Genomic DNA, 13,161 nt, shown 5'->3' on the forward strand with positions numbered 1-13,161 from the left:
TTCTCTCTCTCTCTCTCTCTCTCTCTCTGCTTGTCTCTCTCTCTCTCGGCCTGTCTCTCTCTCTCTTTCTCCCTGAGTCATTCATTTTCTTCTCCCTCACTGTATTCTTCACCCATTGAATCTTTTTACTGGATTTAATCTTGGTACTGGCACATCTTCTGAAGACCACTTAATGTCAAATGCCAGGCCACAACTGAACTTAGGCTTAGGCTGTAGGAGTTGCCACACCTGATAGCTGGCTGACCTGTGTGGGAGGGAGGGGAGAGGGGCTGATTAGATTTTGGTGGGGTGGGGGTTGTGGGGCAAAGAGTGACTGATTAGAGTAGGTCTGTGTGTGTGTGTGTGTGTATTGGGAGAGTGGAGAGGGGCTTTACTGTGTCCTCTGTCGCAGGCAATTTCGAGAGCTTGGCTGAAACCGACATGAGTACATAAAATAAAATTTTACAAAATGCTTTAAAAACACATTTTCATATTTGTGTTTTTATTATATGTTGATCTTTATCTTTTTGTCGGTGTCTGGATTCGCAATTTTTACCTGTTAACATGGGGTCACATGGGGAAATAACTTGGGAAGCATTGATGTAAAAGATCCTGTGATACCAGTTGCAGAAAGAGTGGGGGAAATCTTCTTGGTGTCCTGGCCAATTTTTCCCCTTCAATCAACATCACTGAAAAACAGATTATCTGGTCATTCTCATGTTGCTGTGGGCACTTTCTGTGCACAAATTGGTTGATGCATTTCCTCTATTACGACAGTGGCTACACCTCAAAAGTACTTCACTGGCTGTAAAGTGCCTTGGGGCAACCAGGGGTAGTGAAAGGCACGTTATAAATGCAAAACCTTCCCTCTTTAGTCCAGTGAAAACTTTATCCGCATCACTGTTGCATGACTATCTCTGGCAACCTTCTGGGCGCTTGTTCTCTGGAGGTGTCATCCTAGTTATTCCCTAATGGTGTTGAGTGTGATTGTATTGGTGGGACCAAAGCTCAAGGATTTATTTATTTATGCTTTTTAAAAATATAGATATACTGTATTTCACACTGTGCATGGATTTTATTTTATTGGTGTTGGAAAAGTTCCAGGATAAGCTGTTGTTTCCAGGAATGTTGGAGCAATGCTGTACACTTGTTGGCATCTTTAAAAAGTTATCAGAAAATATCTTTGGTCGGTTATTGTGAAATACCGTGTCTCATATATTAATTGGGTTGGCGTTAAAGGTCGGTCGATTGTTCAACTTGAACATGGTTGGGACGCAGTTTGTTTTTGCAATTGTGCCCAGTTTTATGTGAAGTATTTTAAAAAGCCTGTAGTGGCTCCTGCCACACTCTGCTGTAGGTACCTTGTAAACGTCCATCTAGCAACCAGCAAACGTGGCACCACTGCTTAATTTTTCTTTTGTGACAAAGTGGTGAAAATAGCCAAAAGTCGACTTTGCAAGTTTGGATTAAGACGCTAAGCAACGCTTATGCTGCCTGAACTTTTACCCACAGGCAGAGCAATGCTGCGCTTAGCTGGAGGCTTATTTGATTTTGCTGTTGTGCTAGATTGGTTGCTACCTTGGGGAAGGCAAGATTTCCAGGAAGAAGTACAGTAATAGCGACTTTCTGTCTTGTACACTTTTTGTGCTTTGGAGTTTAAATATCTATTTATAATATATTATATACCTGTATACAAATAAAATAGTCTTCCATCAACTTCAGTGGCCAGAAATGCTAAACCTTAGTGCCATGCTAACGTCTGAGCTCAAGTTCCTCCCTATCCTAGTTAAAACTGGTTTAATTCATCTCTGCAATGTTGGCTGTCTCTGTGCCATGTCTTCTGCTGCTCCTCTTTCAGGTACCTGCCTTAAGATAGCATTGGCAACCATGCATTTTTATTGGATTGGCCCGTAGTTATGCTTGGCAAGATACTGTAGTGGTTTGCTGTTGCCTTCCGCAGTATGGCTGACCAGGAAACTCTCACACTGTTCACCACCTGCCATCAGGCACATTGGAAGGATTTGCAGCCGATAGTCAACCTGTTTGGCCGTATTGTGCATGCACCTTCCATGGCCATCGAGCCCTGAAGTGGGACTTGAACCCAGAGCTTCTGACCCAGAGGTAGGGCTGCTACAACTGTGCCACAAGACCACCTGCTGCTGCCAAAACCCTAGCCCCATCCTTCATCACCTTAAAGCTTGGCTCCTCCAATGCCCTTCCAGCTGTCCTCCCCATGTCAACTTTTTACTAGGTCCAACTCTTCAAAGCAACCTCCCTCAAACTGGAGTCCTGCACTGCCATTGTTGACATACTTTCCCCATTCCACTTGCATTAGTGTGTCTGTCTCAAAATTCTCAGCTTTCAAATATCTCCCTGGCTTTTCTCCATTGTACGTTAGTAAATTCTTCAGCCCTGCGTTCGGCGTTATGACAATCTTGGTCAATAGAAGTTACTGACTAAGCACAGATGTGACTATGGTGAAACAAAAATAAAAATAAAAATAGCTGGAAAAACTCAGCAGGTCTGACAACATCTTCAGAGAGGAACACAGTTAATGTTTCGAGTTCGTATGACTCTTCACCGTTCTGATGAAGAGTCATACGGACTCGAAACGTTAACTGTATTCTTCTCCGCAGATGCTGTCAGACCTGCTGAGTTGTTCCAGCTATTATTTTTATTTTTGCTTCAGATTTCCAGCATCCACAGTATTTTGCTTTTATCTTTGTGACTATGGTGACTTTGTTTTAGCCATATTCATTCATTTTAGTTAAAAAATGCCTTGCACAATAGAGGTGAATGCACTTTATGTGTACTTACTTATCAAACTTATCAACAACTCATCAAACCATTCATTATGAACCTTGCAAAACCTATCTCCCCTACCAGTTTATGGGAGTCTGGTATAAATTTATCAGAGACTGTACATCTTAGGCAAGGTCTGGCTTTTTATCCTGTGAGCAGTACTTAGACTTTATCAGAGTAATTCCTGGGCATGTTGCCTTGCACAAATGATGTGCCAACTCTGCCCCTGCTCTCCATGTGGATCATGCCATGATGTGTCCTGTGGGATCTGTTCATTGTTGGTTTATTTGCTTTCTCGTGAACTGGAGTAGTTATTTGTACTGTTCGAGTTGAGCACAATAGCAATACCCCACTTCATGTAATTTTGCTGGTGTGTCCAAGGTGCCAAAATCAAGTGTTATCACCCATGTTAAAGACCATTCTAGCAGATGGCCAATAACCAAAGTGCGCAGAACGGCCAGCAAACATTTTTGTTCTGTCTTTTGTCTTACTGTTTTTGCAACAAGCACGAAAAAGATTAAAGTTCACATGCCCATATGTGTAAATGAGTATCGAGATCACATGCTGAACAACAGTGTCTATTACTCATAATTTACCAATAATTAGCCACATGGTTAATGTACTAGACAACAGTGCTGCTTGTGCTCCCTCCTCTTCACCATTGGTGACTTCCTTTTAGGCTGCGATACTTCTCCCTTCTACCCTGTTCACCTTTGCCATACTCTTTCCCTGCTTTAAAAATCTCCTCATAACTCCCCTCTTTGAACATGAATCCAATTCCTCAAACTCACCCCTCTCTGTCCCTCCCCATTTCCCATGTTCAGGGCACATGGTCTATGTTTCCTCATGTTAAAGGGCACGGAAACTGTTTTCTTGTAAGTGAGCATTAAATAAATACAAGGTACTGTAGTAAACCTCATTTGAACATCAGAAATTTCGCTTATTGTGGAGAATATCACAAGTGTAAGGGTTTTAAAGTATTGCTGAAAAAAGAGAGAAGCTATTGAAACTTAACCAATCACAGCCAACTTGCTAACCAATCAGCACCCTTTCCTCATGCAGTACATATTGTTGCTCCCTTTGAAATTTGGTATTCTTGCATCTGTCCTGATGAGTGCAAGTTGAAAAGCTTCGACGGCATGTCTCTTTTTTCAGCAATGCTCAATTTTTAAAGTAATTTGAATGGTTTGATTACTGCAACTTTCCTTTATGGTTATGCTCTCCTGACGTTTCAGGGAGGCTCCTGTGTTGATAAATGCTTTGGAGTTTGTCACTAAAAGTTTAGGCAGCTTTTCCCCCAATCAGTTGCTTTGTTACCTAACTGTTTTGTAGCTAATTTATCAATTCACAGTTTGAGCCAGTAATGTGCAAGTGTGACATAGGCTGTGCGTATTGCAAACATGGCAGCTAAGGTGGTCGAGGAATGGTGATGGACAGGAATTTCATCATCTATCATGTTTTTTGCTAGTACATCTTGTAAACGGTCAGCCAGAGCTGCACTGTTTTATAAGGACAGGAGCATTATACCATTCAATTATTCTGTTGAAATTGTACATGTGCATTTCTGTAAGACTACAAAGTTTAATTGATAAGTAAACACTGGAACTTAAAAAGCTGTTTGCTATTCAAGCTAGAGCTGAGAATCTTGTCTTCAAGAACATATGAAATAGGAGCAGGAGCGGACTATATGGCCGTGCGAACTTGCTCTGTCAGTCAATCCAATCATGGCTGATCGTTGGCCTTAACACCACTTTCCTGCCTGTTCCCCAGATCAGTTGATTTCCTGAGAAACCAAAAATCTGTCTATCTCAGCCTTAAATGTACTCAGTGATGGTACATCTACAACCCTCTGGGATAAAGAATTCCAAAAAATCAAAACCCTATGAGTGAAGAAGTTTCTCCTCACCCCAGTCCTAAATGATTGGTCCCTTATCCTGAGGCTGTGCTCCCATGTTCTCGATTCCCCAACCAGGGAATCTCTTAATATCTACCCTGTCAAGGTCCTTCAGACTCTCATATGTTTCATTGAGATCTCCTCTCATTCTTCTAAATTCCAGAGAATAGAGGCTTAATTTACTTATAAAAACAAAAAACTGCGGATGCTGGAAATCCAAAACAAAAATAGAATTACCTGGAAAAACTCAGCAGGTCTGGCAGCATCGGCGGAGAAGAAAAGTGTTGACGTTTCGAGTCCTCGTGACCCTTCGACAGAACTAGGTGAATCCAAGGAAGGGGTGAAATATAAGCTGGCCCCACCTTAAACCAGCTTATATTTCACCCCTTCCTTGGATTCACCTAGTTCTGTCGAAGGGTCATGAGGATTCGAAACGTCAACTCTTTTCTTCTCCACCGATGCTGCCAGACCTGCTGAGTTTTTCCAGGTAATTCTGTTTTTGCTTAATTTACTTAGCCTCTCATCATAGTACACACCTCTCATCCCAGAGACCAGTCTAGTGAACCTTCGCTGCACAGCCTCTAATCCTTCCTTAAATATGGAGACCACAATTGAGTAGAGCACTCCCAAGTTTGGCTCACCAAAGCCTGTACAATTTGTTCATTGGGCAGATGTTTAAGAGTCTTCGGATATTGTAGCTCTGTTATTGTGTATTTTTTGGGAATTTCATTGCTTTTTTTCCCACTTTGTTGTGTAAGACAAGTAAGTTAAAATGTGGAACTCACTACCACACTAGGCGATGAGGTGAACAGCATAGTTGCATTTAAGGGCAATTTAGATAAGTACTTGAGGAAGGGAATAGAGAATATGTTACTTGAGTGACGGAGGCTAATGTGGAGCAAAACACTGGCATAGACCAGTTGGGTTCAATGGTCTGTCGCTGCTGTCTATTCTACATAATTCAATGAAAGATAACCTAGATAATTGTGATTCTCCTATTGTGTTGCATACAGTAAGTAATTGGATGCCCTGTCCTGCAAGGCTGAGAATATTGTACCATGCAAATGGTAATGTCAGTGTGTTGCTTTAAGTAATTCGGTACCACTTCACTTAATTTCTGGATATATTTTTTGTAAATGTCAAGTCGGATGTGATTAGAGATGCATTATCGGAGGTGAAAGGAGAGGGAACTGGTGAACTTCAGAAGACAACCAGCAGTGGAATTAAATCTTTTTGTCCCAATTGACAATGAGGGATATGCTTGCACGAAGTATAATTCCTCATGTTACCTTCCCTCTAAGGAACTGTTTATGCTTCATTCATTACTTCTCTCTGAAGGACTGGCTATTATCAACCTGATTATGAAGAGAATTGTTTGTGTTCACCTACACTGTCACCAGAGGCTTGGCCTAAATAGCCAAGTGGTAATGGTACTGGGCTTGTAACCCTAAGATCAAGAGTTCAAATCTCACACTGGTGAAACAATGTAACTTCATCTGAAAAACAGATGGAAATGTGTTTGTACTCAAAAGAGTTACACTGTCACCAGAGCTTGGCCTAAATGGCCAAGTGGTTATGGTACTGGGTTTGTAACCCTAAGATCAAGAGTTCAAATCTCACAATGGCAAACTATGAAACAATGTAACTTCATCTGAAACAGATGGAAATGTGTTTGTACTCAAAAGAGTTACACTGTCACCAGGGCTTGGCCTAAATAGCCAAGTGGTTATGGTACTGGGTTTGTAACCACAAGATCAAGAGTTCAAATCTCACAATGGCAAACTATGAAACAATGTAACTTCGTCTGAATAGGAACGGATGGAAATGTGTTTGTACTCGACAAAGTTACACTGTCACCAGGGCTTGGCCTAAATAGCCAAGTGGTTATGGTACTGGGTTTGTAAACCCAAGATCAAGAGTTCAAATCTCACAATGACAAACTATGAAACAATGTAACTTCATCTGAAACAGATGGAAACGGGTTTGTACTCAAAAGAGTTACATCTGCCTTTAGCTTGGCCTAAATAGCCAAGTGGTTATGGTACTGGGTTTGTAACCCCAAGATCAAGAGTTCAAATCTCACAATGGCAAACTATGAAACAATGTAACTTCATCTGGAACAGATGGAAACGAGTTTGTACTCGAAAGAGTTACATCTGCCTTTAGCTTGGCCTAAATAGCCAAGTGGCTATGGTACTGGGTTTGTAACCCCAAGATCAAGAGTTCAAATCTCACAATGACAAACTATGAAACAATGTAACTTCATTTGAAACAGATGGAAACGGGTTTGTGCTCGAAAGAGTTACACTGTCACCAGGGCTTGGCCTAAATAGCCAAGTGGTTATGGTACTGGGTTTGTAACCCCAAGATCAAGAGTTCAAATCTCACACTGGCAAACTATGAAACAATGTAACTTCATCTGAATAGGAACAGATGGAAATGTGTTTGTACTCGAAAAAGTTACACTGTCACCAGGGCTTGGCCTAAATAGCCAAGTGGTTATGGTACTGGGTTTGTAACCCCAAGATCAAGAGTTCAAATCTCACAATGGCAAACTATGAAACAATGTAACTTCGTCTGAATAGGAACAGATAGAAATGTGTTTGTACTCGAAAAAGTTACACTGTCACCAGGGCTTGGCCTAAATAGCCAAGTGGTTATGGTACTGGGTTTGTAACCCCAAGATCAAGAGTTCAAATCTCACAATGGCAAACTATGAAACAATGTAACTTCATCTGAAACAGATGGAAACGGGTTTGTACTCGAAAGAGTTACACTGTCACCAGGGCTTGGCCTAAATAGCCAAGTGGTTATGGTACTGGGCTTGTAAACGCAAGATCAAGAGTTCAAATCTCACAATGACAAACTATGAAACAATGTAACTTCAACTGAATAGGAACAGATGGAAAACGTGTTTGTACTCGAAAGCGTTACACTGTCACCAGGGCTTGGCCTAAATAGCCAAGTGGTTATGGTACTGGCCTTGTAACCCCAAGATCAAGAGTTCAAATCTCACAATGGCAAACTATGAAACAATGTAACTTCATCTGAATAGGAACAGATGGAAACGTGTTTGTACTCGAAAGAGTTACATCGCTTGGCTTAAATAGCTAAGTGGTTATGGTACTGGGTTTGTAACCCTAAGATCAAGAGTTCAAATCTCACAATGGCAAACTATGAAACAATGTAACTTCATCTGAAACAGATGGAAACAGGTTTACTCAAAAGAGTATCAAGAGTTCACATCTCACAATGGCAAAACTCTGAAACAATGTAACTTCACCTGAATAGGAACAGATGGAAACGTGTTTGTACTCGAAAGAGTTACAGGATAATTTGGGCTTGGCCTAAATAGCCAAGTGGTTATGGTACTGGGCTTGTAACCCCAAGATCAAGAGTTCAAATCTCACAATGGCAAACTATGAAACAATGTAACTTCATCTGAATAGGAACAGATGGAAATGTGTTTGTACTCGAAAGAGTTACACTGTCACCAGTGTCAGCAAGGTGACTGAGCACACTGGTACCTCTTATGCCACAAGAATTGTGAGTATTTGTGTTGGAGTGGGACTGGCATCAGCACTGAATACTTCAGCTTTGAAATCAACCTGTCATCAGAATTGTGCCAGAAATCTGCCCGTTTGTTTGTCTCTCACCAGACCATTGATTCCTTCAAAATGATGCACTTGCTCAAAGATACAAGTGCGCCAGTAATCTCCCAGTGGCCTGCTCAGAAACTTCGAGCTGCCCCCCCTCCCCCTCCACTATTTCTGACTTTAACTCCACCATTCTCACTTCAGCCGAAGAAGGAAGGCTCACTCCAGGTGAGTTGAACACAAACTGCTACTCTGCAGTCTCCAGACAGACCCTTGGTCTTTTTCCTATGTTCTTTTCAGCTACCTGATTACACAATCCGTAAAACAGTTCTGAATATCAAATTGAGTACCCCTGTGAAACTCTATAGCCCAATTATTGGCATGTACAATATGGTGAATGCACACTGTTCTTGACCCATCAGTATTTTAGTATTCACTTTTTGGCATGCACACTGATTCTCTGTGTCCGCTCGTGAATGTAAATATTGCAAAAGTACTGCGTGGCTTATGTATGTGTCCAAGGGCTGGAGCATAACCAGCTTCTGGGAAAGTAGATTTGAATATGTAGGATGTTCAAGGAAATTCACTTTGGGCTTGAATTGCAGTGTTTGGCTGAGAGGGCTCAACTCTGCATCCCAGTATGTGGATAAACTATTTACATGGAGACGCTATCTCATTAAGCGCTTGTTAACTTTTTATTTAAGGGTCATAGGCACATGAGCACGTGGAACCTGCAACTACTTTTCTATGAACACTTGGCTCCCAGGAGCTGCCTCCAGTACTCTTGACAAAAACAGCCTATAACTTTCTTCAGAAATTTTTTCTTGAGGCCATCTTGCCAGCCAGTTCTTCGCTGATTACTCCCACCATTGCACTTGAGCACCATCGACCACACTTCCAAGGCCAAAAAGGGAGGCAGTTGAGTTATTTCTGAAGCTTTGCTGCTGTACACTTAATGGTGTCGTTGTTCAAGCTTCAGAAAAATGTTGACGTATTACAATGCTTTAAGCTGTGGACAAACAATCGGCAATACAGTTACAGATTTTGTGCTTTCAAACTTGGATTATAATCTGCAGAGAACAATTTGAGCTGCTTTACTCTTATGGTGAAAAAAGTAATAGTTATTGGTCTTGTGGCAGCGATGGGAGCAATTTCTGGTGATGAATTAAGAATACATAGGAGTGTACTGCTGCAACATTACAGTGTATTGGCAGAAGTGCATTGATAAAAATACCTGGTGGCAAGAATTGCTTGAACAAAAATCCTCTTCCATCAGGCCACTTGAGACTTGATTTGCAAGCTGGGACTGTAAACACCAGAGCAGCCAACTTATTCTCTCATTGGTAAAGTTTAATTTGGTGTTCTGCATGAGTGAAGTGCAGTAAAGTGAGCACTGGCAGGCTTGTTTTCTGCTTATTGTGTCCATCTGCTGCCAAATCTGATTACAGTGAAACCTGTAAATTAAGGGCATCCAAGAGACTTGCATAGGTGGCATTCTTTTTTTTTTGCAGGTACCCTTATTTTCAAATTTTGATCTCTCAGTAAGTGTTTTTTTAAGTGCTCAATTATACAGGTTTTTCTGTGCTTTGGTGATGTTCCCTGTTCACCCTGGAATATGTGGTAACTGCTGAAAGTCGAGGAATGTTTCTACGCCCCGGAGCTCACTCCTAAATTTAATTCCTCTAGACCTTTCATTGCATCGATATGAAGGGCTGGTCCTCAAACTCGACAATGGGTCTCCCAGCTGCATAATATCACCCTCCCAGTCATGGTGTGCTGAAGCAAAATGCTGCAGATGCTGAAAGTCTGAATTAAAAGCAAAAAATGCTGGGCCCAGTCTGGCAGCATCATGGAGAAAGAAACAGCTAATGTTTCAGGTCACTGACCCGTCATCAGAATATAGTCTGCTGTCTGATATCAGGCAGGTTTTCATGATCATTGTGTTTTGTTTATCAGGTCAATAAGATAAAATGAAGCTGAAGGAGATTGAGAGGACAGCCATTCAGTCCTGGAGCCCTGCTTCTCACCATCCCCTTTATTTGGCTACAGGTAACTTCAGAAGATTCATCCAAACCATAGGAAATGTATTCTACACTGTGACATCCTAATAAACAGTTTCTGTTTTGGAATTAGTGTTGATGTATAATTTTTGTGGATATTGAGGTGAAATACGTATTTAATGTCCTCTTTTTTAGAATTTTGTTTTAAGATATAATACTCTCCTTAAGATTCCTTTTCCTAAATACATGCTCCAGAAATCAAAATCTTCCTCTGCTGGAAAATGGATTGCTTTCCCAATTAGTCATTTGGTAGCACAGAACTTGAGTATTGCTGAAAAAAGAGACATGTCAAAACTTTTTGTCCATACTAATTTATACTATGAGGAATGAGTCAACGAATGGCTGTCGCTTATTTTGTTTAGTTGAAACTGGTGCAATCTGTGTACATGTTCTTTCTGTATCAAAGAGCAAGGCCCTTTGTATTAAAATATGTAGTTTCCAGTACACGCAAATGTGCCACATTGCAAGCCCCACTGATGATCTTAAATTGGTTGTCAGCGTAATTCTGAGCACACTGAGGATTATTTAGCAAATGTGGCCCAGTCGTGGAATCACATTTAATGTTGGACATTGTTTTGAGTTTTGCAAGTATGGGCTGGTTGGGTACCATGCCCATTGTGAATAGCAGCTAGGACATGCTGTTTGGTACGATCTGGCAGTCTTTGAGTCGTACAGCCTATATACCTGGCATCACACTGGCACTGAAATTCATGTACCACATGTTTGTGCCAGTGTGATGGTTTAAGTTTCACACAGTGCTTGGCAGTTAACAGTTGGTCACCATCAATTGATGCATTCTCCATGGCAATACCTGTATCAGAGTCAACTTGCCAACCAATCAGCACTGTCTTCTCATACAGTATAAATCGTTGTTTCCCCTTGCGAAGTGTCCTGATAAGTGCAAGATGAAAAGCTCCGACATGTCTCTTTTTCCAGCTTTTCCAATTGGTCACTTGATGTTCATTAGTATCAGTTGTTTCAGATACAGTATGAAGTTCTTTTTATTTTCCCCAGTAAAGTGCCTCAGTCCTACTGTCAGATAGACAAGCCACTGCTGGACTAGTGTGACTTTTCCAATCCCCTTTATAGCTTTGTGCCCTCTCAAAGTATAAGTGACAAGTTGTGGACCATCTTATGCAGCCCCAGGTGATTGCAAATTTAAATTGGTATTGATCTAACCTCTGTTCATCTGTTGGGTTCCAACAACTGGAAGAGATTTTTATCCCCAAAGTCAGAGCTGTATTGAACCCAGCTTTTAGGCATGAAAGGATCATGTGCATTGTACAATGCCAGATGACATGGTTTTTGATGGTTTTCCAGCACTAATGTTGAAAGCCCTGTGGTGGCATAAGTGAACCACATCTTTTATTGAATGGTGCAGTGTCTTTAGTGCAGTGGAATGTTTGACCACGTAAAGGGTTTGGTGAGGTATTGGTCTTTATGTTCAGTTGCACAATATAAGAATCTCATGACTTTCTGACCTCCAGTAGAATTTCACCTTGTTGAAGTAAGTGGGACCAGGACATAGTTGGTGGTCTGGCATTTCAGTAGTGTCAAAGTTTTATTATTAGAAGAAGTAAATAAAGAACTTTAACTTAAACAGCACCTTTCATGACCTCAATTGTGCTTTACAGTCAACCTTTTGAGGTCACTCTTGTAATGTCAGGAAAAGCAGCAGCCAGTTTGTGCACAGAAAGGTCTCACCAACAGCAAAGAAATAAATGACCAAATATTTTTAGTGAGATTGGTTGAAAGATAAATACTGCTTAAGACATCGAAGAGAACGCCCCTGCTTTTTTTCGAATAGTGCCATGGGATCATTTACATTCCCCTGAGGGGCAGGAGGCCCTTGGTTTAGCACCTCAATACCAATAACAACTTGTATTTACTTAGCACTGTTCACATAGTAAAACATCTCCAAGACGCTTTGCAGGAGTGTTATCAAAGAAAATGTGATACAATCTCATCCAAAAGCTATCAGCTTCGACAAGTCCTCAATAATGCACAGAAATTTCAGCCTAGATTATCTACTGAAGTCTTTGGAGTGGATCCAATATTCCTCATCCTGGACACAATAAAGCATCCTAACACTCAGTGCCCCGGTGATACATAGCCAGTCCATCATTAAGTAATGCTCCAGCCAGCCCAGCAGCTTGTAAAGTATGCGGCCCAATTTTGAGACCCAGTGTTGCAGGACATCCAACTTGAGACCCGATGACATTGCATTGCGCACTCAACCCATGTTTAAAGGCACAGCAACACAGTAATGATTGCCTTTTGTAAAGCAGCAGTTGGTTGAATTTTTGTCTTTCCCTATATTCCGACAGTGACAGTACTTCAGTAAGTACTTAACTGCCGATAAGATGTCTTGAAGTTGTGATAAGTGCTATTCTTCTGTACTGCTTGCTTGTTTGTATGCACTATGTTACTAAATCCTTGGCTGCTGTCTTAAATCACATGAAAGACACGAGTGTTGCTGTCACAATCCAATGGGCACCATCTGAAATTCAGTTCTGATAAAATAATTCCGCTAACAGATTAAAGGCCATAGCAGTTTTTAAATAGTCGTTTCAGTAGGCATGAGCCTAACAATTATTGTTGAAGTGTGGGTTACATCTTTCTTTTGCATTGAAGGTACCTCAGCACAACAGTTGGATGCTACCTTCAGCACAAATGCAGCACTGGAGATCTATGAGCTGGACTTTTCAGATCCCTCATTGGATGCAAAACTGCGAGGCTGCCTACCTGCTACCAGCAGGTGAGTGCTTGGTATATGTTCCTAAACACATGGTAATGAAAAAGACTCAGAACTTTTTTTTTATTGCATATG

At 41.2% G+C, this 13,161-nt stretch overlaps 1 protein-coding gene across 5 annotated transcripts in view; it reads left to right on the top strand.

The window, feature by feature from the left end:
• sec31b (SEC31 homolog B, COPII coat complex component) overlaps positions 1–13,161 on the top strand; it is a 94,544-nt gene that overhangs the window by 21,958 nt on the left and 59,425 nt on the right. For 4 of the 5 annotated variants that reach the window (XM_041176377.1, XM_041176375.1, XM_041176380.1 and 1 more), the window contains exons 2-3: positions 10,228–10,320; positions 12,966–13,089. In XM_041176377.1, coding sequence (XP_041032311.1) covers positions 10,242–10,320; positions 12,966–13,089 — 203 coding nt within the window. In that variant the 5' untranslated portion in view covers positions 10,228–10,241. The remainder of the gene's footprint in view (positions 1–10,227; positions 10,321–12,965; positions 13,090–13,161) is intronic. The other variant, XM_041176376.1, reaches the window with a different exon arrangement.

The sequence above is a fragment of the Carcharodon carcharias genome, chromosome 28 (assembly GCF_017639515.1).
Source record: "Carcharodon carcharias isolate sCarCar2 chromosome 28, sCarCar2.pri, whole genome shotgun sequence".
Lineage (NCBI taxonomy): Eukaryota > Metazoa > Chordata > Chondrichthyes > Lamniformes > Lamnidae > Carcharodon > Carcharodon carcharias.